Source organism: Triplophysa dalaica, chromosome 10 (assembly GCF_015846415.1).
Source record: "Triplophysa dalaica isolate WHDGS20190420 chromosome 10, ASM1584641v1, whole genome shotgun sequence".
Classification (NCBI taxonomy): Eukaryota; Metazoa; Chordata; class Actinopteri; order Cypriniformes; family Nemacheilidae; genus Triplophysa; species Triplophysa dalaica.
In genome coordinates, this window is record NC_079551.1 from 1885045 (window position 1) to 1906103 (window position 21059).

At 35.9% G+C, this 21059-nt stretch overlaps 1 protein-coding gene across 1 annotated transcript; it reads left to right on the plus strand.

Annotated features, from left to right (window-relative positions):
- Positions 1 to 13877: 13877 nt before the first annotated feature.
- On the plus strand, positions 13878 to 16640 carry LOC130430449 (uncharacterized). The gene is made up of 5 exons (XM_056759564.1): positions 13878 to 14193; positions 15523 to 15558; positions 15653 to 15805; positions 15999 to 16054; positions 16422 to 16640. The coding sequence occupies exons 1-5, from the start codon at positions 13905 to 13907 to the stop codon at positions 16500 to 16502; spliced, it is 615 nt and encodes a 204-aa protein (XP_056615542.1). The 5' UTR covers positions 13878 to 13904; the 3' UTR covers positions 16503 to 16640.
- The last annotated feature ends 4419 nt before the right edge of the window (positions 16641 to 21059 follow it).

A 21059-nucleotide genomic window follows, 5' to 3' on the forward strand; every position in this document is an offset into this window, starting at 1 on the left:
CTCACTTTTCATCTTTTCACGTTATTCTGAATATGTTTCACACATTACTTGTGTTGTGTTTCTGCTCGTGTCTGATTGGTAAGTTTACTTTGTTTTTATGTTATTTTTATGTCATTAGTTCAGTATGTTTTTAAACTTGAGCAAATCTCAATTCATGATGTCAAATTAAGTTACATTCTGTGTTTTTGTCTGTAAACTGATTCAACACTATATTCAATAATACATTAGTTTGTAGTTAAAGTCTTAGGGATTCAAATGTTATTTTGGTGAGGAGTTCTTCACCAGTTTTAATTCTCCAGTAATTTCCCAACAATGCCGTAAGAGCCTTTTTTGAATGAATTGTTCAATAAAGACTCATTACAGTTGTTTGCAATCGCAAACTTTTTTTGCTAAACAGTTCAAGCTTTGAGTTTGACCACGTAGTTCAAAGTTTTTATTTATTTATCATTAGCAACGATAAATGATCCGCAGTTTTGTTTGTTCAGTGTGTCAAGAGTTTTGCGAAAGTTTTCTAAGTTGAGAAGTGTTCAAGCAACTGTTAACACACTGCTGGGTTAAAAATTACCCCATTGCTGGGTTGTCTTCATTCAATCATCATTGGGAACATTTCAGCAGTTCGGTTGGAAAATCTCAACATTGGGTGATTTTTAAGCCAGCAGTGTGTTCTGTCCAATAGCAGCACGGCTCAAAAACAACCCAGCACATTTTAGAAGGTTCGTTGTGGACTTCAGGAAACAGAACACAGAGCATGACCCCATCACCAATGGACCTCCATAGAGAGAGTCAGAAGCTTATAATTCCTCCATGTTTACATCAGTAATAACCTCACATGAACTGCACAAATTTAAGACATTGTGAAGATTCATCAGGCAGAAACAGGTTTTGCGGAACACTATGTTGTCATCTCAGCGCCTCTTCGGCCTGAGATGACTGAGGAAGTTAGGAATGGAACAGAAGGGAATATAAAGGGAAGGAAATCAAACTAGAAACAGGGGGGAGAGAGAAGACAAAGATGAAACCAGATGAGATTCATAAAGAAAACGAGACAGGAGAGAAAAGAGATAAGACATGACTAGCAAAGGTGAGAAGACTGAAACAATAATGAGAAGACAACATGGTAATGAGGGGGCGGAGTCACATCACACTTTACAGGAAAGCAGGCTGTAATCCATACCATGTGCTCACTGCTCAACAAGAGACAAAACATTGACACGAGTGAAAACAAAGACACTGAGGAACCCTGACATCTGGGGCCCGTTTCAATAAGGAAGTTCAACCAACACCGAGTTAAAATCTGAACTCTGAGTTGATTTACTCAGAGAATCGCTACTCTGAGTTTTCAGTTTCAGAACAGCTGATTTGAGTTAGTTTAATCAACCCTGAGTAAGTTCACTCTAGGTTACGCGCGTTCAGCATGGCGATGAAAAGCCATTATCAATTGAGTGAAGATAGCACGATTCACCATGGCAACGGCACGTGACAAAAAGCGCTCTGTTCATTTCTCGCCAATCGAATTGAAGGAACTGTTACAAGCGTAAGGTGAATATTAAGAAAAAAAGAGCAACACAGCCGCAGCAGCAAAAGAAAGAGAGTTGGTATGGGAGAAAAGTGCTTCACTTGTTAATGCGCCAGTTTATATGTCAATCACTTTTATATTTATTTTGTTGAAACTGTGAAAATGCGAATTATATTTAACTCTCTCGCTCTCATGTAGGTGCTATCCTTTTGCAATAAAAAGATCTTGGCAGCAGCTGAATATGAAATATACGACGGCGTCGTAAAAAAAAAAACATTTCGAGAATAAAGTCGAAATGTTACGAGAATAAAGTCGAAATATAAAGTCAAAATGTTACGAGAATAAAGTCGAAATATAAGGTCGAAATGTTACGAGAATAAAGTCGAAATTTTACGAGAAAAAGTCGAAATATAAGGTCGAAATGTTACGAGAATAAAGTCGAAATGTTACGAGAATAAAGTCGAAATGTTACGAGAATAAAGTCGTAATATTTTGAGAAAAATAACAGAATTTCTAGAAACAATGGATGTGGAGGATTTGGTTAAATCCTACTTTAGATTATGATTTAGCAATAAGGAAATTCTTTGTATTTTGGCGCATCATCACGGAGTTATAATTAGTTAAAGGACACTGCAGCCGTTATGTAGGAAACTGAATTTATTCAGAAGAAAAAATCTGACATGAACTACGAATTAACTCACTGATTCAGATGACGTGCTCAAACATAACTTCAACTCTTAAACTACAACCTTCACGAAAATAAAATACGTATTACGACGAGTTTATTCTCGTAACATTTCGACTTTAATCTCGTAACATTTCGACTTTAATCTCGTAATCTTGAATTTATTTTATTTTTAACGTGCCACTAAAACGCCGTCGTAGAAATACAATAACATCATTTATTCAGGAAACTTTAAAGAAATAAAATGGTCTTGCTAGTAAGATGCCTGATTGGGAAATGTTAAATATACTTCTTAAACTGGCCTTAAAAGTTAAGATAAAACGTCCAAACGGGGCCTCACAATTCTCTCCCGACATAAATATAATTCTCTGCGAATTAATGCAGCTTCCTCTTCTATGGGTTCCTAAATAAACGAACATGCTATTTTAAGTTCTGTGTGACTAAATAGAGCACGATTAGGAACACGAATCAATAAACAAATGACGTATGCAATTTCAACACCGCTCGCTTTCACTTCGAAAAGGGGGAGGAGATTGTAACAAACCCTAGGTTTGCGGAATAAAACCTGCTCCCGACCAGGTTAGGTTCACGGAGTAGGTTACTCTGGTTACTCACTCGGAGTATAAAATACCTCGATTTCTGAAATGGGCTTGACTTACTCCGTGGTCGCGGGTTTGACATACCTCGCGTTCTGAAACCAAAAACCCTGAGTATTCCGTTTTCTGGGGTTGACTTACTCTGAGTTTGCACTTACCCTGCTTTCTGAAACGGGCCCCTGTTGCACCACTAATGGACTAAAGATTACACAAATAACACACATAACACTTCAACATGAAACCATATATCCACATATAATTCATATATACTGTCTACAATCTGTGTAAATACACTAAACAATGACATAGAATAACTTTTATCGGTATGGAATTGGGTTTTATCTTTGGCAGGGTGAGCATTTAGTTTAGTCACACAAAGACATGTCAGTCTAGATACATGTGTGATACTGAACCTTCCCCAAGATTAACTGTTTTTATTGTGAATATACCCACAGATTTGCGTATCCAGTTTATGTTTAATCTTTGTGTACATAATGTAGAATGTGTACATATGGTGCATAATGTGTGTTGATAATTGTAAGTATGTCTAATAGGATACTGTGTGTTCTGAGTATATGTGTGTGTGTATTGCACACTGTCATCTGTATAAGTCTGTATGTATGTATATGTTTCTGTCTATATGTAAATTATTTCTTCACTTTTTGGAGCACACTAAAGAATTTCACTCACCAAGACACTTGTGCTGATGTGATGTGAATATAAAAGTGATTTGATATGCTGGAATGGCATTAATAAATAAATAAATAAGTCCAAAAATCTAAATTCTTTCATCAATTCAGTTTTAAAAAATATCCCAAAATAATGTTTTTATTGTCGTAGCTGTATTTATCCAACTAGTTTGATCTATATTACTTGAAATTCACATTTAAAACATGTTTTTTGAAAAATATGTTTTTTTGCAAAGAAACTCGTCATTTATTCTCATCTGTTTGTGAACCTGTATGTGAGTCTTTCTTCAGTAGAACAGAGAAGAAGATATTTTGAGAAATGTCTCAGTGGTTTGTGTTCATACAATGTAAATCAATAGATTGTCAACATTCTTCAAAATATCTTCTGTTGTGTTCTGATTAAGAAAGAAACTTATAGAGGTTTGACATGACATGAGAAATAATCATCATGCTTTGTCTGAACTGTGAAGCTTGTCTTCAAGTGGAGTTGACATCAGATATGATGAAACGGACTTAAATGACAAACATAATGTCTTATTTTGGTTAGGTATTAAAAAAGATGAAGACATTATGAGACAGTAATATTAAGATAGCAGAGCACAGATGAATGAAAAACCTTAAAATTAAAAAGCTTGTAAATTGACATTTGATTAGACTTGATTCTTATTTTAAATATTAACACTAGAGTAGGAACTGTCAAAAATCTCTCATATTTTGTATATTATTTAAATGTTGCGCTTATGGAAAAATAACATTAAGAAACAGAAACATTAGAAAGTGAAATTTGCAACCCATTATTAATATGTGTTGCTTTTGTGCTCTTTAGACGCTGACATACATCCAATATATCAATATGATGAAGGTGAGAATTCTCTGAAGGAAATAAACTCAGATTTACAGATCAGATGTGTTCACTCTTAAAACTAAAAGTGTTTTATTGTTGTTTATTATTACAGAAGCAGTAGATGTTGATTATATTGAAGGAGGAACACATCTGGTTTATATCATTCCTCTCTCTTGTGCTGTTGGATCTGTGATGATTGTATTTGCACTTCTGATGTTCTTCATCTGCAAAAAACACACAAAGACACGTCAACAACAACAACAACATGGTAAATGACAACAACCGATGAACAGAGAGACTGTCAGAGGAGAGAGAAATAAACATGAATGTGTGTGTGTGCGGCTAAAATACAGTTGTGTTCAAAATTATTCAACCCCCAATGCTGTAAATGGTTTTAGGGAATTTAGTGTACATTTGTAATTGTATTCAGAATGAAATCCTACACGGACTTCTTAAAGAACCATATGCAACTAAAATGACATCAATTAGTTTTGTAATACAGTAGTAAATGTTTCTTTTGTGAATTCTTCATTGACATAATTATTCAACCCCTTAAAGACTACCACTCTGAAGAACAGAGGTTCAATGAAGTGTTTTCAATCAGGTACACCTGTGGATATCAGGGAGCATCAATAAAGCCTAATAAGCACCAATTAGGCAGCTTTAAAATGACTGTGATACTCAGCTCCTTCTAGACATTTACTGGTGTGGTTACAAACATGGTGAGGTCAAGAGAATGGTCCAGGAAGACAAGAGAACAGGTGATTACTCTTCACAGGAAGGGCAATGGCTATAAGAAGATTGCAAAGATGTTAAACATACCAAGAGACACCATTGGAAGCATCATTCGCAAATTCAAGGCAAAGGGCACTGTTGAAACGCTACCTGGTCGTAGCAGAAAGAAGATGCTGACTTCGACTGCTGTGCGCTACCTGAAGCGTAGAGTGGAGAAAAGTCCCCGTGTGACTGCTGAGGAACTGAGAAAAGATTTGTCAGATGTGGGTACTGAAGTTTCTGCTCAGACAATACGGCGCACCCTGCGTAATGAAGGCCTCCATGCCAGAACTCCCAGGCGCACCCCCTTGCTGTCCCCAAAGAATAAGAAGAGTCGACTGCAGTATGCCAAAAGTCATGTGGACAAACCACAGAAGTTTTGGGATAGTGTTCTGTGGACTGATGAAACAAAATTAGAACTGTTTGGGCCCATGGATCAACGCTATGTTTGGAGGAGGAAGAACAAGGCCTATGAAGAAAAGAACACCTTGCCTACTGTGAAGCATGGCGGGGGTCAATCATGCTTTGGGGCTGTTTTGCTTCTGCAGGTACTGGGAAGCTTCAGCGTGTGCAAGGTACCATGAATTCTCTTCAGTACCAGGAGATATTGGATGACAATGTGATGCAGTCCGTCACAAACCTGAGGCTTGGAAGACGTTGGACCTTTCAACAGGACAATGATCCCAAGCATACCTCCAAGTCCACTAGAGCAGCGGTTCTCAATCCTGGTCCTCGCGACCCACCGCTCTGCATATTTTGTCTATCTCTCTTGTTTAACACACCTGATTTAAATCTCTAGCCCGTTAGAAGAGAGCTTAATGAATGAACCGCGTTCCGATTGACGTGTTCCCTAAACTGTGTTCATTGCTCTCTACTCCCTGCACACATGAAATCGGCTGACGTTAACTTAAGAACACGAAGAACAAAACCTACTACGGAAGATTGAAGGGTTATTTAACCGTAATTTTGAGATTTGCGCAACATTATGCCCATTTCGAACTGGATTTATGGCAGAATATCTAATGTTTACTTCGCAGGGCTCTTATGGGCGTATTAAACAAACCTCCGAAGCGGTAGGAGAAGCATACAAAATATGCAGAGCGGGGGGTCGCGAGGACAAGGATTGAGAACCGCTGCACTGGAGCATGGTTGCAGATTAAAGGCTGGAACATTTTGAAGTGGCCATCGCAGTCACCAGACTTAAATCCGATTGAGAACCTCTGGTGGGACTTAAAGAAAGCAGTTGCAGTGCGCAAGCCTAAGAATGTGACTGAACTGGAGGCTTTTGCCCATGATGAATGGGCGAAGATACCCGTAGATCGCTGCAAGACACTTGTGTCAAGCTATGCTTCACGTTTAAAAGCTGTTATAACTGTAAAAGGATGTTGTACTAAGTACTAAGATTGAATGTCACTTGGGGGTTGAATAAAACTGATAATGATGTGAGGTCAGAAAAGACATTTGTGGTTATTTCATTATAAATGTTATGTTATATTTGTCTGACCTACACCTGCCTCTTTGATTTAATTGTAAGCAGGATGACTGAATGATCATAGTCAAACCGACCAAAACAATCAATTTCAGTGGGGGTTGAATAATTTTGAACACAACTGTACATATTTTTATATTTATATTATATTTAACATTATGAAGACTGTTGGGAAACCATCTGTGATGTCAATGAAGGTCTAACAGATAAAACATGTTCATCTGTCATTATTGTTTCAGATTATGAAAACCAAATCATCTGTTCTGATTCAACATTCAGCAAACACAACACACAGGTAAAGGATCTGTTTCAGATCGACTTATCTATCCTCTCTACCTCTTCTCTCTGTGTCACTTCTCTCAGACAGGTGTCACTCATGTTTATTATCAATCTTATGTGTACTGTATATACTGTCAAATATATCTGCAGTGTATCTGCTCATCATAACTGCATCACATTTGTTATATGATGTCACTCTTTCTTCAAAGTTTCTTGAGAAATCTCAGGTCCTTCTGTCCTTTATGTCTCTCTGTAGTGCTGTCTCACACATCTTACATCACAGATTTTACTGTTTGAACTCATGTGACAGAAAAGCTGTGAAGAGGTTTATGTGAGTGTGACAGTTGTCATCTGTTGTCATCCTCTGTGTTTTGTGTTTTTAGGAATCTGAAATGACGAAGGTGGTTTATACATATTACAGCTTTAAAGAAGATCAGACTCCTCTGTTACATGTTATGGATTGACTACAAAACAACAAAAAGTTTGTTAATATTATTTACTGATTATTTACAAAGTTTGTTGTCCCAACACTGAATGTATTTTATTGTTGTTGTTTTATTGTTGTTCTGTCAGTACTGAAATCCTCCTTTCACAACATGTGTATTAAAACTGATGAACACATTTGGACTTTTTATTTCGCTGAATTTAATCAGCAGTAAAAACAGAGATATTTTATTTTCATTCAGTATTAATTACATTTCTTTCATTAAAACACCACAAAGAAGTTTATTGTAAACAGTCATGTAAACATGCTGCTGTATGTGCGTGTTATAAGCTTCCACAGATGATACTCAGTTATATATCTTTTCAAGTCCAGATGATTCCTTCAGTTATCCACATTGACAGAGTGCATCGTAGATATAAAACATTTGAATACTAATAAAACAGAAATATTACTTATCAGACCAAAGACACGTAAACATAATATTTCAGATTATAACCTGCAAATTGTACACTGCTCTATAACTCCAACAAACACAGTTAAAGATCTACACCTTATATCACATTACAACCCATCACGCTCTCTAAGATCTCAAAACTCTTAGAAAACTAAATCCACCAAAGGGGGACGAGCTTTCTCATACGTAGCACTTAAACTCTGGAATAGTCTTACTGATACTATTTGAGGGTCAGACACACTCTCCCACTTTAAATCTAGATCAAGACACATCTTTTCAGACAAGCTTTCACTTAATGTATAATATACTCAATTAATTAATTATTTAATGAACTGCTGCTACACTAATTATTCTCTTTTTCTCTCCTCCTCCGCCTCGAGATGCCCATCCTGAGGTATTCAATTCAATTCAATTCAAGTTTATTTATATAGCGCTTTTCACAGTATGTATTGTTTCAAAGCAGCTTTACAGGGCAAACAGGAAAACAGAAAAGGTAAAACACAGCACATTGTATTTATACAATCATTCTAAGATCATTCTAATAAATAATATATCACTTCTAAATACATAAATAAAAGCAGTCTCCCGGTGAGCAGGCTGACACTGCCCTGCTGTGGCGAGGAACCCAAACTCCAATGATTGATTAATGGAGAAAAACACCTCGGGAGAAACCAGGCTCAACCGGGAGGGCCAGATCCCCTCTGACGTGTCACAGCTGCACATAAACTGCTGACATGTGATTTAAGTTTAGCATTTAATACCAAATATTGTAACTTCAGCATTAATAAGACAAATAGTCCGTCTTTGCTCTTGGTTGGGGATGTAGTGGTCTGAGCTGGGATGGTCCGATGGTCATATTTCTCTTGGCTGGTGGTGGAATTGCCTTAGATGGAGCTGGGATGGTCAGTCAGTCTGCAGCTGTAGCTGGCGTAATCTCAAATTGGGGATGGGCATCTGTCGGTCGTCTGGACATGGTTGAACTTCTTTCTACCTCGGGATGGGCCTCCCGAGGCAGAGGCGGAAAGAGAATAAAGAGAATAATTAGCGTAGCTGCTGTTCATTAAATATGCATTAAGTGAAAGCTTGGCTGAAAAGATGTGTCTTTGATCTAGATTTAAAGTGGGAGAGCGTGTCTGACCCTCCAATAGTATCAGGAAGACTATTCCAGAGTTGAAGTGCTACGTATGAGAAAGCTCGAGCCCCTTTGGTGGATTTAGTTATTCTAGGTGTTATCAAAAGTCCTGAGTTTTGAGATCTTAGAGAGCGTGATGGGTTGTAACGTGATAAAAGCTCGGTTAAGTAAGTAGGTGCTAAACCGTTTAAGGCTTTGTAAGTAATTAAAAGAATTTTAAAGTCAATACGATACTTAATGGGTAGCCAGTGAAGCGACGATAGAACTGGGGTTATGTGATCGTATTTTCTTGACCTAGTAAGAACTCTGGGAGCTGCATTCTGAACTAACTGTAGTTTAGGTATGGAGAGATTACGCCAGGACCAGATGAACATCCCGTGCCATCCTCCTGCAGACTGACTGACCATCTGAGCTCCATCTCAGACAATTCCATCACCAACCAAGATCAAGGACGGACTACTTGTCACATTAAAGCTAAATTTACAATGATTAGTATTAAATGCTAAACTTACATCATATGACAGCAGTTTGAAGTTATAGCTGGACTAATTTACATTATGACATTATTATTATAACGTTCCTCTGTTGCCTCATATCGATAATTTTTTTAAATAAAAAAGACAAATAGACCCAAACAGTTCCAACCAATGAAACTTCCTAAATCACAACTAATAAACTCTCCCTGATCTTTATAAATATTTACTCCAGTAATTTATCTTTGTAGTTTGGGTTCTTCGCCACAGGGCATTGTTGGCAGGCTTGCTCACCAGGAGACTGAATTTATTATATATTATTTACTAGAATGATCTTACTTTTTCGATAAACACCATTTACCTTACTGTGTTTTTTCTATTTTTCTCTTGTAAAGCTGCTTTGGAACAATCCACATTGTGAAAAGCGCTAAATAAATAAAATAAAATTGAATTGTTCTGTGTGATTGTGACCTCTAGTGGTGAAATGATGAAACTGCAGTAGATGTCAGACAGAACCCTACATTAATAAAAACATGAACACTTGTGTAAAACAGCTATATATTAAGTAAACATTTTCAAAACTGTTTCTAACGATGGTTGAGTAAAAACATCCAAGCAATTGGGTCACTTGTAACGTAGCAGTGTGTTCTCTCCCATGTTTACACAGCCATGGATTAAAAACCACAGCATTTTTAGAGTGAGAATTTATACAATAAAGAAATGATTTTGAAATATTGTTCCCCATCGAGTGATCAGAACGCTCGATCAATGAGTTTACTGAAGCTTTACTCAAGTATCAATGTACAGAACAAATAACAAAATAATCTGTAAACATGGACATTTAACAGCCACGCTTGTTCTGTACTGTTCTGTATGTTCTTTATACGTATAAAGATTAATTTAACTATAAATTAAAGCATTGTAGTTTGTAAAAGCCTGTTCGTTTTTTAAATATGTTTCTATGAGCAGATAAGGTCGTCCGCCATATTGGAACGGTTACAGTGCCGGTGACGGTCAAGAGCAAGATGACTGTATAAGATTATGAAAAATATTAGTTGTTGTGTAAACTCAGACATATCTGATACACTTACACATGATAGAAACGACAGGTTATCCCATTATTCGGGAGTTTGAATCCCCTTGACTCTCACAGTCATGGCTGCGCAGTTGGGCAACACTTGCAAACTCTGAGTGACGTCAATGGACCCTACCAATATGGCGGACGCGTCTTTTTTTTTTTTTTATTGCTTCGAGCAAAATGCATAATACAAATACAATAACATAGTACAAAGAATGGTAACTTTTAGTATAGTGCATTACATTCACGATATAAATGTTCACCATAAATATCTATTAACATCGAGACATTTCAGTGTATATGGCGGACGCGTCTTACTTGCCCGGAGCGCTTGAATGAGGCATCTAGAACTGGACTAAAACGTGCTTTGTCCATGAATAGTTTTTTTTTGCTTTATTGTACATTCATTTGATGCATTTGAACACATTTTAATAAAAACAAAACTCTAAACTACGATGAAAATTTCATTTTTATTAGTTATATTTTTTAATTAACCTTTAGACATACAAATTCAATATGACATTTCAAAATTAAATAGGAAGTTCTGAGGAAAACAGAGCACATTCCAAATATACTGACTTATGAACAAAACAAACAAAAGCACAAAGTCAAATACTAAAGAGTGAAAATAAATAAAACAAAGATTAGACAACAACTAAACTACTAAACATCAGGGTCTTCTAATACTTCAAATTCTTCAACCAATCTAAATAATTTTAGTTTTTCATCACTGTCTCTAGTTCCTGCCATACTTAATCATTAGCCTTCTTGCGGTCTAAGCTCCTCCCACTGACTGTTCGTGCCCGTAAGCTCCTCCCACTTGACAAGCTTCACCCACTCTGCACTTCCTGAAGTCACATGATCGGTATGAAGTTTTTTATTTTAATTGTTCAGATAAGAAGCAGCTTTTGTCACAAAACATGTTAGTTTATACACTACACACAAACTAAAACATGTAAAATCCCACTCAGGCAACATCCAAATCGAAATTAATGTATTTTTATATTATAAAATTATAATGTCAAAAAACGAGGTTTGAGGAGATCAGACAGTTGAAAGTTTTAAGTAAATGTGTTTTGTGTGTTTCTTCACAGTTTAAATGTTCCACAGGAAACTGTGAAACTAATGTGACAGAAAAGCTGTGAAGATGTTTGAGATGTTTAAAAGTTGACATCTGCTGTGATGACCTTTAACCTTTCTGTTCGCTCTTTTAACTCCTGTACAGACTTCATCAGTGGTTAGATGTGTGAGTTGTGAACTGTTGACACTGAATGAGCTCAATATTATAAGTCATACTCAATACTCAATCCAATGAATCAATAACTGACGTGTGTAACGAAGGCCTAAGAGAGCGCTGCAGGTAAAACTTTACTCCAGACCTCAAGAGGAGCTCCAGCGATGAGCTTGTTTCATGTTTTGTTAGTTCCTGTGGTAGAGCATGACATCATCTGTGCAAAACCTTGTGGATTTGATTCTAAGGGATTGTTAAGTTTTTTTTTTTAAAACATCTGTTAAATGCATCACACATATGCATACATTTCTAGCACAATGCTAACCCAAGGAATGATTAGAGAATATATCATTTTTTATTTGAGTACATATGATTGATAATAAGCACATTTTCAATGTTAACGTCTTTAAGAAGCTTCTGGAAAACATTGACCTCAGACCTGAATACAAGAAACACTTCTGCATTTACTGTACAGCTCAAAATAAAGTTCACACATTTGTTCAAGATACACCATCAGCAAGTTCACACATGATGATCTGATAAGTCAAACACAGACACACAAACTACTGCAGTCATCTCAACATTATACCGCTGCAGTCTTATATAGTTTTACATGTTTATATTTTAAATGCATCGCTCAATATTGATGCTCTCGTGAATTTTGTCCTTTAAGGAGAAAGTTTGTCTTTTCTTAGTATTCTAAAGCAAACCTTTTGAGATCTTTCTCTCTCTCTCTCTCTCTCTCTCTCTCTCTCTCTCAGCCACATCTCTTCACCTCCTGTTCACTTTTGTCAACACACAACATTACATTTCATTTACAGTCTTAGAGATTTTAATGTTATGTATATGAGGAGTTCTTCACCAGTTTTTAATCCTCCAGTAATTTCCCAACAATGCCGTAGGATCATTTTTTAATGAATTGTTCAATAAAGAGTCATTACAGTTATTTACAATCGCAAGGACACATTACTCAATTTTTAGTTCACAGTTTTTATTTATTTATCCTATTTATATGACAGATGATCCGCAGTTGTGTTTGTTCAGTGTATCAAGAGTTTTGCAAAACTTTTCTAAGTTGAGAAGTGTTCAAGCAACTGTTAACACACTGCTGGGTTAAAAATTACCCCATTGCTGGGTCGTCTTGATCACTGGAAACATCACAGCAGTTGGGTTGAAAAGTCTAATCATTAGGTGATTTTTAACCCAGCAGTGCGTTCTGTCCATTAGCAGCACGGCTCAAAAACAACCCAGCACATTTTAGAAGACTTGTTGTGGTCTGGAAACAGATCAGAGAGCATGACCCCATCACCAATGGACCTCAATAGAGAGAGAGTCAGAAGCTTGTTATTCCTCCGTGTTTATATCAGTAACCTCATATGGTCTGCGCAAATGTAAACCATTGTGAAGATTCATCAGACAGAAACAGGTTTTGCTGAACACTATGTTGTCATCTAAGAGCCTCTTCGGCCTGAGATGACTGAGGAAGTTAAGAATGGAACACAAGGGAATATAAAGGGAAGGAAATCAAAACCCAAACTAGAAACAGGGGGGAGAGAGAGTGAAGACAAAGAGGAAACCAGATGAGATTCATGAGGAAACCAGATGAGATTCATGAGGAAACCAGCTGAGATTCATGAAGAAAACGAGACAGGAGAGAAAAGAGATAAGACATGACTAGCACAGGTGAGAAGACTGAAACAATAATGTGAAGACAACATGGTAATGAGGGGGCGGAGTCACATCACACTTTACAGGAAAGCAGGCTGTAACCCATACCATGTGCTCACAGCTCAACAAGAGACAAAACATTGACACGAGTGAAAACAAAGACACTTGACAGGAACCCTGACATCTGATGCAGCACTAATGCACTAAAGATTACACCACCACACACACATAACACTTCAACATAACCCCTACATATTCATATATCCACATATCATTCATATATACTGTCTACACTCTGTGATAATAGGGCACAATATACTGTATTAACAAGAAGGAGTTTCACCGAACTAATATATTTACGTACGCTGCAATGTCTGGACCACGCACCTAAGCACCGTTTACCTGTAAATGCTGCGCAGACAATAAAAACTCACTTCAACACAACAATGACTTGTTTTATATTGTCAGCTGTAAAATATGAATCACTGAATATCTGTTTGTGTTTGTGTTGTTCAGGTGTGTTTGGTGATGAAGTGAAGTCAGTGTCAGTGATGGAGGGACATTCTGTTACTCTACACACTGATCTCACTCACATAAAGACACATGATGTCATCGAGTGGAGGTTTAAAGACTTCCGCATCGCCAGAATCAAGAGATCAGTCAACATTAATCACATATATGATGAGACTATAGAGATATTCAGAGACAGACTGAAGATGAACAATCAGACTGGAGATCTCACCATCACACACATCACATCTCAACACTCTGGACTTTATAAACTCTACATTCTTGGGAGAAATAAGGACACAGTCAAGAGATTCCATCTTACTGTTAATGGTGAGTAGTTTTATATGATCTGTCTGTTTATTTGAGCTCTTCTAAACTCTTAAAGATAAATACACTAAACAATGACATTGAATAACTTTTATCTGTATGGATCCAAAAACATCTGCTGAACCTTCTGTGTCACAAAAAGATCTTCAGACTATAAAAAGGTCTAAAGAAATGGCTTTTTCTTTGGCAGGATGAGCATTTAGTTTAGTCCCACAGAGACATGTCAGTCTACATACATTTGTGATACTAAACCTCCTTCCCCAAGATTATCTGGTTTTTAGTATGAATATACTGACAGATGCTAGAATGGCAGAATTAATAAATCCAATGATAACAATTCTCAAAAAAATTAACTCAGTTTTAAAAAATCATGTTTTTTATGTCACCATGTTTTTATTGTGTTAACTGTGTTTATCCAACTAGTTTGATTGATATTACATGAAATTCACATTTAAAACATGATTTATATAAGATGTTTTATTTGCAAATAAACGCCTTTAGATCTCATGTGTTTGTGAACCTGTATATGAGTCTTTCATTAGTAGAACATAAAAAGAAGATATTTTGAGAAATGTCTCAGTGATTTTGTGTTCATACAATGGAAGTCAATGGAGTTTCAGTGTTTAAATATCAAAATTCATCAAAATACCTTCTGTTGTGTTCTGACGAAGAAAGAAACTCGAAGAGGTTTGACATGACATGAGGAAGAAAAAATTATGGCAGAATTCTGTCAGAGGCGATGGACTAGTGGGGAGTGTCGCATGTAGCACCAGTGTGTTCAAAACTGGCTGGAGGTCCTTTGCCGATCCTGTTCCCCTCTCTCCACCTTAAAGTTTCTTATCATCTCTACACACTGTCCTGTCCAATAAAAGCAAAAAACCCACTTAAAAATATATTTAAAAAAAGTCGAAATAATTCTCATCTTTTGTCTAAACAGTAAAGTTGACTGCAGCCGTTCAGGTCTGACTGATATGATGAAATAGACATTAAGTGACACACATAATGTCATCTTTTGTTGAGAATAAAGAAAATGAAGACATTATGAGATAATAATCAGATAGCATAGCATAGATGAATGAAAAACTTTCATTATTTGTAATAAAAAGCTTGTCATTTAAATTTAAATTTAATTATATTTGATTTTGAAACTTAAAGCATTAAAATATTAACACTAGACGCAAATATAAATTATATTTTGTATATTGTTGAAATGTAGCGCAGATGGGAAAATGAAAATTTAGATTCTGAAAAATATTGTATTGCTATTTTGCATACAATAGAAATTTTAATTTGCAACCCATTATTAATATGTGTTGCTTTTGTGCTCTTTAGACGCTGACATACATCCAATAGATCAACACGATGAAGGTGAGAATTCTCTGAATGAAATAAACTCAGATTGACAGATCAGATGTGTTCACTCTTTAAACTAAAAGTGTTTTATTGTTGTTTATTATTACAGAAGCAGTAGATGTTCATCATACTGAAGGAAAAACACATTTAGTTTATATAGTTGTGATCTCTTGTGCTGTTGGAACTGTGATGATTGTAGCTTCACTTCTGATGTTCTTCATCTGCAGAAAACACACAAATACACGTCAACAACAACAACAAGGTAAATGACAACTACAGATGAACATAGAGACTGTCAGAGGAGAGAGAAATAGACATTGTTCTGTGTGTGCATGTAGTGTTGTTTAAGAAATATTAATTTCATATTTAACAATGTAAAGACTGTTGGGAAACCATCTGTGATGTCAATGAAGGTCTAACAGATAAAACATGTTCATCTGTTATTATTGTTTCAGATTATGAAAAGCAAATCATCTGCTCTGATTCAACATTCACCAAACACAACACACAGGTAAAGGATCTGTTTCAGATCGACTGATCTATCCTCTCTACCTCTTCTCTCTGTGTCACTTCTCTCAGACAGCTGTCACTCATGTTTATTAACAATCTTATATGTACTGTATATACTGTCAAATATATCTGCAGTGCATCTGCTCATCATGACCGAATCACATTTGTCATATGATGTCACTCTTTCATCAAAGTTTCTTGAGGAATCTCAGGTCCTTCTGTCCTTTATGTCTCTGTGTAGTGCTGTCTCACACATCTTACATCACAGATTTTACTGTTTGAACTCATGTGACAGAAAAGCTGTGAAGAGGTTTATGTGAGTGTGACAGTTGTCATCTGTTGTCATCCTCTGTGTTTTGTGTTTTTAGGAATCTGAAATGATGACGGTGGTTTATACATATTACAGCTTTAAAGGAGATCAGACAACTCTGTCACCTGTTATGGATTGACTACAACAACAAAAAGTTTGATATTATTTATTGATTATATACCAAGTTTGTTGTCCCAACACTGAATGTATTTTATTGTTGTTCTGTCAGTACTGAAATCCTCCTTTCAACACAGCTTTATTAAAACTGATGAACACATCTGGACTTTTTATTTCACTGAATTTAATCAGCAGTACAAACAGAGATATATTTTATTTTCCATTCAGTATTAAATACATTTCTTTCATTAAAACACCACAAAGAAGTTTATTGTAAACAGTCATGTAAACATGCTGCTGTATGTGCGTGTTATAAGCTTCCACAGATGATACTCAGTCATATATCTCTTCAAGACCAGATGATTCCTTCAGTTATCCACATTGACAAAGTGCATCATAGATATAAAACATTAGATTACTTGTAATTTCCTTCTTTTAAACTCTAACAAAACAGAAATATTACTTATCAGACCAAAGACACGTAAACATAATATTTCGGATCATAACCTGCAAATTGTACGCTGCACTATTACTCCATCAAACACAGTTAAAGATCTACACCTTATATCACATTACAACCCATCACGCTCTCTAAGATCTCAAAACTCAGGACTTTTGGTAACACCTAATAACTAAATCCACCAAAGGGGGTCGAGCTTTCTCATACGTAGCACTTAAACTCTGGAATAGTCTTCCTGATACTATTCGAGGGTCAGACACACTCTTCCAATTTAAATCTAGACCAAAGACACATCTTTTCAGCCAAGCTTTCACTTAATGTATAATATACTAAATTAATAAATTAATGAACGGCTGATACACTAATTATTCTCTTTTTCTCTCCTCCTCCTCCACCTCGAGATGCCCATCCTGAGGTATAGAGAGATTACGTCAGGACCAGATGAACATCCCGTGTCATCCTCTCAGACAATTCCATCTCCAACCAAGATCAAGGACGGACCACTCGTCACATTAATGCTAAATTTACAATAATTAGTATTAAATGCTAAACTTACATTACATGACAGCAGTTTGAAGTTATAGCTGCACTAAGTTACATTATGCCATTATTATTATAACGTTACTCTGTTGCCTGATATCGATTAAAAATTTAAAGAAAAAATAAGACAAATAGACCCAAACAGTTTCAACAATTGAAACATCCTAAATAACAACTAATAAACTCTCCCTGATCTTTATAAATATTTACTCCTTTTTTTCTCCAGTTATTTATCTCTGTAGTTTGGGTTCTTCCCCGCAGGGCATTGTTGGCAGGCTTGCTCACCAGGAGACTGAATTTATTATATATAATTTACTAGAATGATCTTACTTGTTCCATAAACACCATTTATCTTTCTGTGTATTTTCTATTTTTCTCTTGTAAAGCTGCTTTGTAACAATCCACATTGTGAAAAGCGCTAAATAAATAAAGTCGAATTGAAGTGTGCTTTGTGATAGTGACCTCTAGTGGTGAAATGATGAAACTGCAGTAGATGTCAGACAGAAATCTACATTAATAAAAAACATGAACACTTGTGTAAAACAGCTATAAATATTTTCAAAACTGTTACTAACCATGGATTAGTAAAAACATCCAAGCAATTCGGTCATTTTTAACCCAGCAGTGTGTTCTCTCCCATATGTACCCAGCCATGGATTAAAAAACACAACATTTTTAGAGTGAGAACTTATACAATAAAGAAACAATTTTGTAATATTATTCTCCATCGATTGATCAGAACGCTCGATCAATGAGTTTACTGAAGCTTTACTCAAGTATCAATGTACAGCAGGTGTGTTTCTGGAAAACAAATAACAAAATAATCTGTAAACATGGACATTTAACAGCCACGCTTAACCTTTATATGTATAAAGATACATTTAGCTATGAATGAAAGCATTGTAGTTTGTAAACCGTTTTCGTTTTTAAAATCAGTTTCTATGAGCCGATAAGGTCGTCCGCCATATTGGAACGGTTATAATGCCGGTGACGGTCAAGAGCAAGATGACTGTTTAAGATTTTGAAAAAAGATGAATCGTTTTGTAAACTCGAACATATCTGATACACTTACACATGATAGCAACGACAGGTTATCCCATTTTTCGGGAGTTTAAATCCCCGTGGCTTTCACAGACATGGCTGCGCAGTTGGGCTGCACTTGCAAACTGTGAGTGACGTCATTGGACCGCACCAAGATGGCGGACGCGTCTAGGTGCCCGGAGCGCTTGAATGCGGCATCTAGAACTGGAATAAAACGTGCTTTGTACATGAATAGTTTCGTTTTGGCTTTATTGTACATTCATTTGATGCATTGGAACACATTTATTAAAAACAAAACTTTAAACTACAATGAAATTTTTTTTTTATAAGTTATATTGTTTAAGTGAGCTTCAGACATACAAATTCAATATGACATTTCAAAATTAAATAGGAAGTTCTGAGGAAAACAGAGCACATACAAAATATACTAACTTATGAACAAAACAAACAAAAGTACAAAGTGAAATACTAAAGAGTGAAAATAAATAAATAAAATAAAGATAAGAAACCAACAATTAAACAACCAAACATCAGGGTCTTCTAATAGTTCAAATTCTTCAACCAATCAAAATAATTTTAGTGCCACGTAAAAAAAAAAAAAGATTTCGAGAATAAAGTCGAAATGTTACGAGATTAAAGTCGAAATGTTACGAGAATAAAGTCGTATTGTTACGAGAATAAAGTCGAAATGTTACGAAAATAAACTCGTAGTAATACGAGAATAATCTCGTAATATTTTGAGAAAATTAACAGAATTGCTAGAAACAATGGCTGTGGAGGATTTGGTTAAAGTACTTCAGCGGCGGTCCCAACGCGTTGTGGCATATGGATTCATATGATAAACCGAAGCAAACATTGAAATAGAATACAAACATTAAAACATTAAAACAATGCTTGATTACCAAATGTACAAAAATCTGGTTGCATCAAGTTTATAAAATCCACAATCCTTAAGGATTTATAAAAATGTACAAATGTGAACTAAAGAGGTTTTAAAATGACTGCTGGTGTTTGCAAGGCCTTCCGAACTAACTCACTGGTTCAGATGACGTGCTTAAACACCACTTAAACTCTTAAAATACAACATTCACGACATGTTTATTCTCGAAGCATTTCGACTTTATTCTCGTAACATTTCGACTTTGTCCTCGTAACATTTTGACTTTATTCTCGTAACAATACGACTTTATTCTCGTAACATTATTCTCGTAACATTTCGACTTTATTCTCGTAACATTTCGACTTTATTCTCGTAACATTTCGACTTTATTTTTCGTAACATTTCGACTTTGTCCTCGTAACATTTCGACTTTGTCCTCGTAACATTTCGACTTTATTCTCGTAACATTTCGACTTTGTCCTCGTAACATTTCGACTTTATTCTCGTAACAATACGACTTTATTCTCGTAACATTATTCTCGTAATATTTCGACTTTATTCTCGTAACATTTCGACTTTATTCTCGTAACATTTCGACTTTATTCTCGTAACATTTCGACTTTATTCTCGTAACATTTCGACTTTATTCTCGTAACAATACGACTTTATTCTCGTAACATTATTCTCGTAACATTTCGACTTTGTCCTCGTAACATTTCGACTTTATTCTCGTAACATTTCGACTTTAATCTCGTAACATTTCGACTTTATTCTCGTAACATTTCGACTTTATTCTCGTAACATTTCGACTTTATTCTCGTAACATTTCGACTTTATTCTCGTAACAATACGACTTTATTCTCGTAACATTATTCTCGTAACATTTCGACTTTGTCCTCGTAACATTTCGACTTTATTCTCGTAACATTTCGACTTTATTCTCGTAACATTTCGACTTTATTCTCGTAACATTTCGACTTTGTCCTCGTAACATTTCGACTTTGTCCTCGTAACATTTCGACTTTGTCCTCGTAACATTTCGTCGTACTCTAGTTCCTGCCATACTTAATTATTAGCCTTCTTGCGGTCTAAGCTCCTCCCACTTACTGTTCCTGCCCTTAAGCTCCTCCCACTTACTGTTCCTGCCCGTAAGCTCCTCCCACTTACTGTTCCTGCCCGTAAGCTCCTCCCACTTAACAAGCCACTCTGCACTTCCTGAAGTCACATGATCGCTATGAAGTTTATTTTTATTCTTCAGGGAAGAATAAGCTTTTTTCACAAAACAACTTAGTTTATACACTACAACTGAAAACATGTGAAATCCATCTCATGCAACATCCAAATGGAAATTTATGTATTTTTTATATTATAAAATTATATATATTATTAATTGTATATATGTTAAAAAAAGAGGTTTGAGGAGATTGTGTTTTTGGACATTATATCAGACAGTTAAAAGTCTTGAGTAAATGTGTTTTGTGTGTTTCTTCACTGTTTAAATGTTCCACAGGAAATTGTGAAACTAATGTAGTGATGTAGCTGCTGTACAGCTCAGAATTAAGTTCATGCGCTTGTTAAAGATAAACCATAGGGAAGTTCAAGATACACCATCAGCAGTTTCGAGGAGGACTGAATTTTGTCCTTTTAGGAGAATGTTT

What these genes read in the sequence shown, in the direction of transcription:
- LOC130430449 (XM_056759564.1), top strand. Translation starts at nt 13,905, where the DNA reads ATGGAGGGACATTCTGTTACTCTACACACTGATCTCACTCACATAAAG. An exon ending in ATTCCATCTTACTGTTAATG is followed by an intron (nt 14,194 to 15,522) that starts GTGAGTAGTTTT and finishes TGTGCTCTTTAG; the next exon opens with ACGCTGACATACATCCAATA. An exon ending in TCACCAAACACAACACACAG is followed by an intron (nt 16,055 to 16,421) that starts GTAAAGGATCTG and finishes TTGTGTTTTTAG; the next exon opens with GAATCTGAAATGATGACGGT.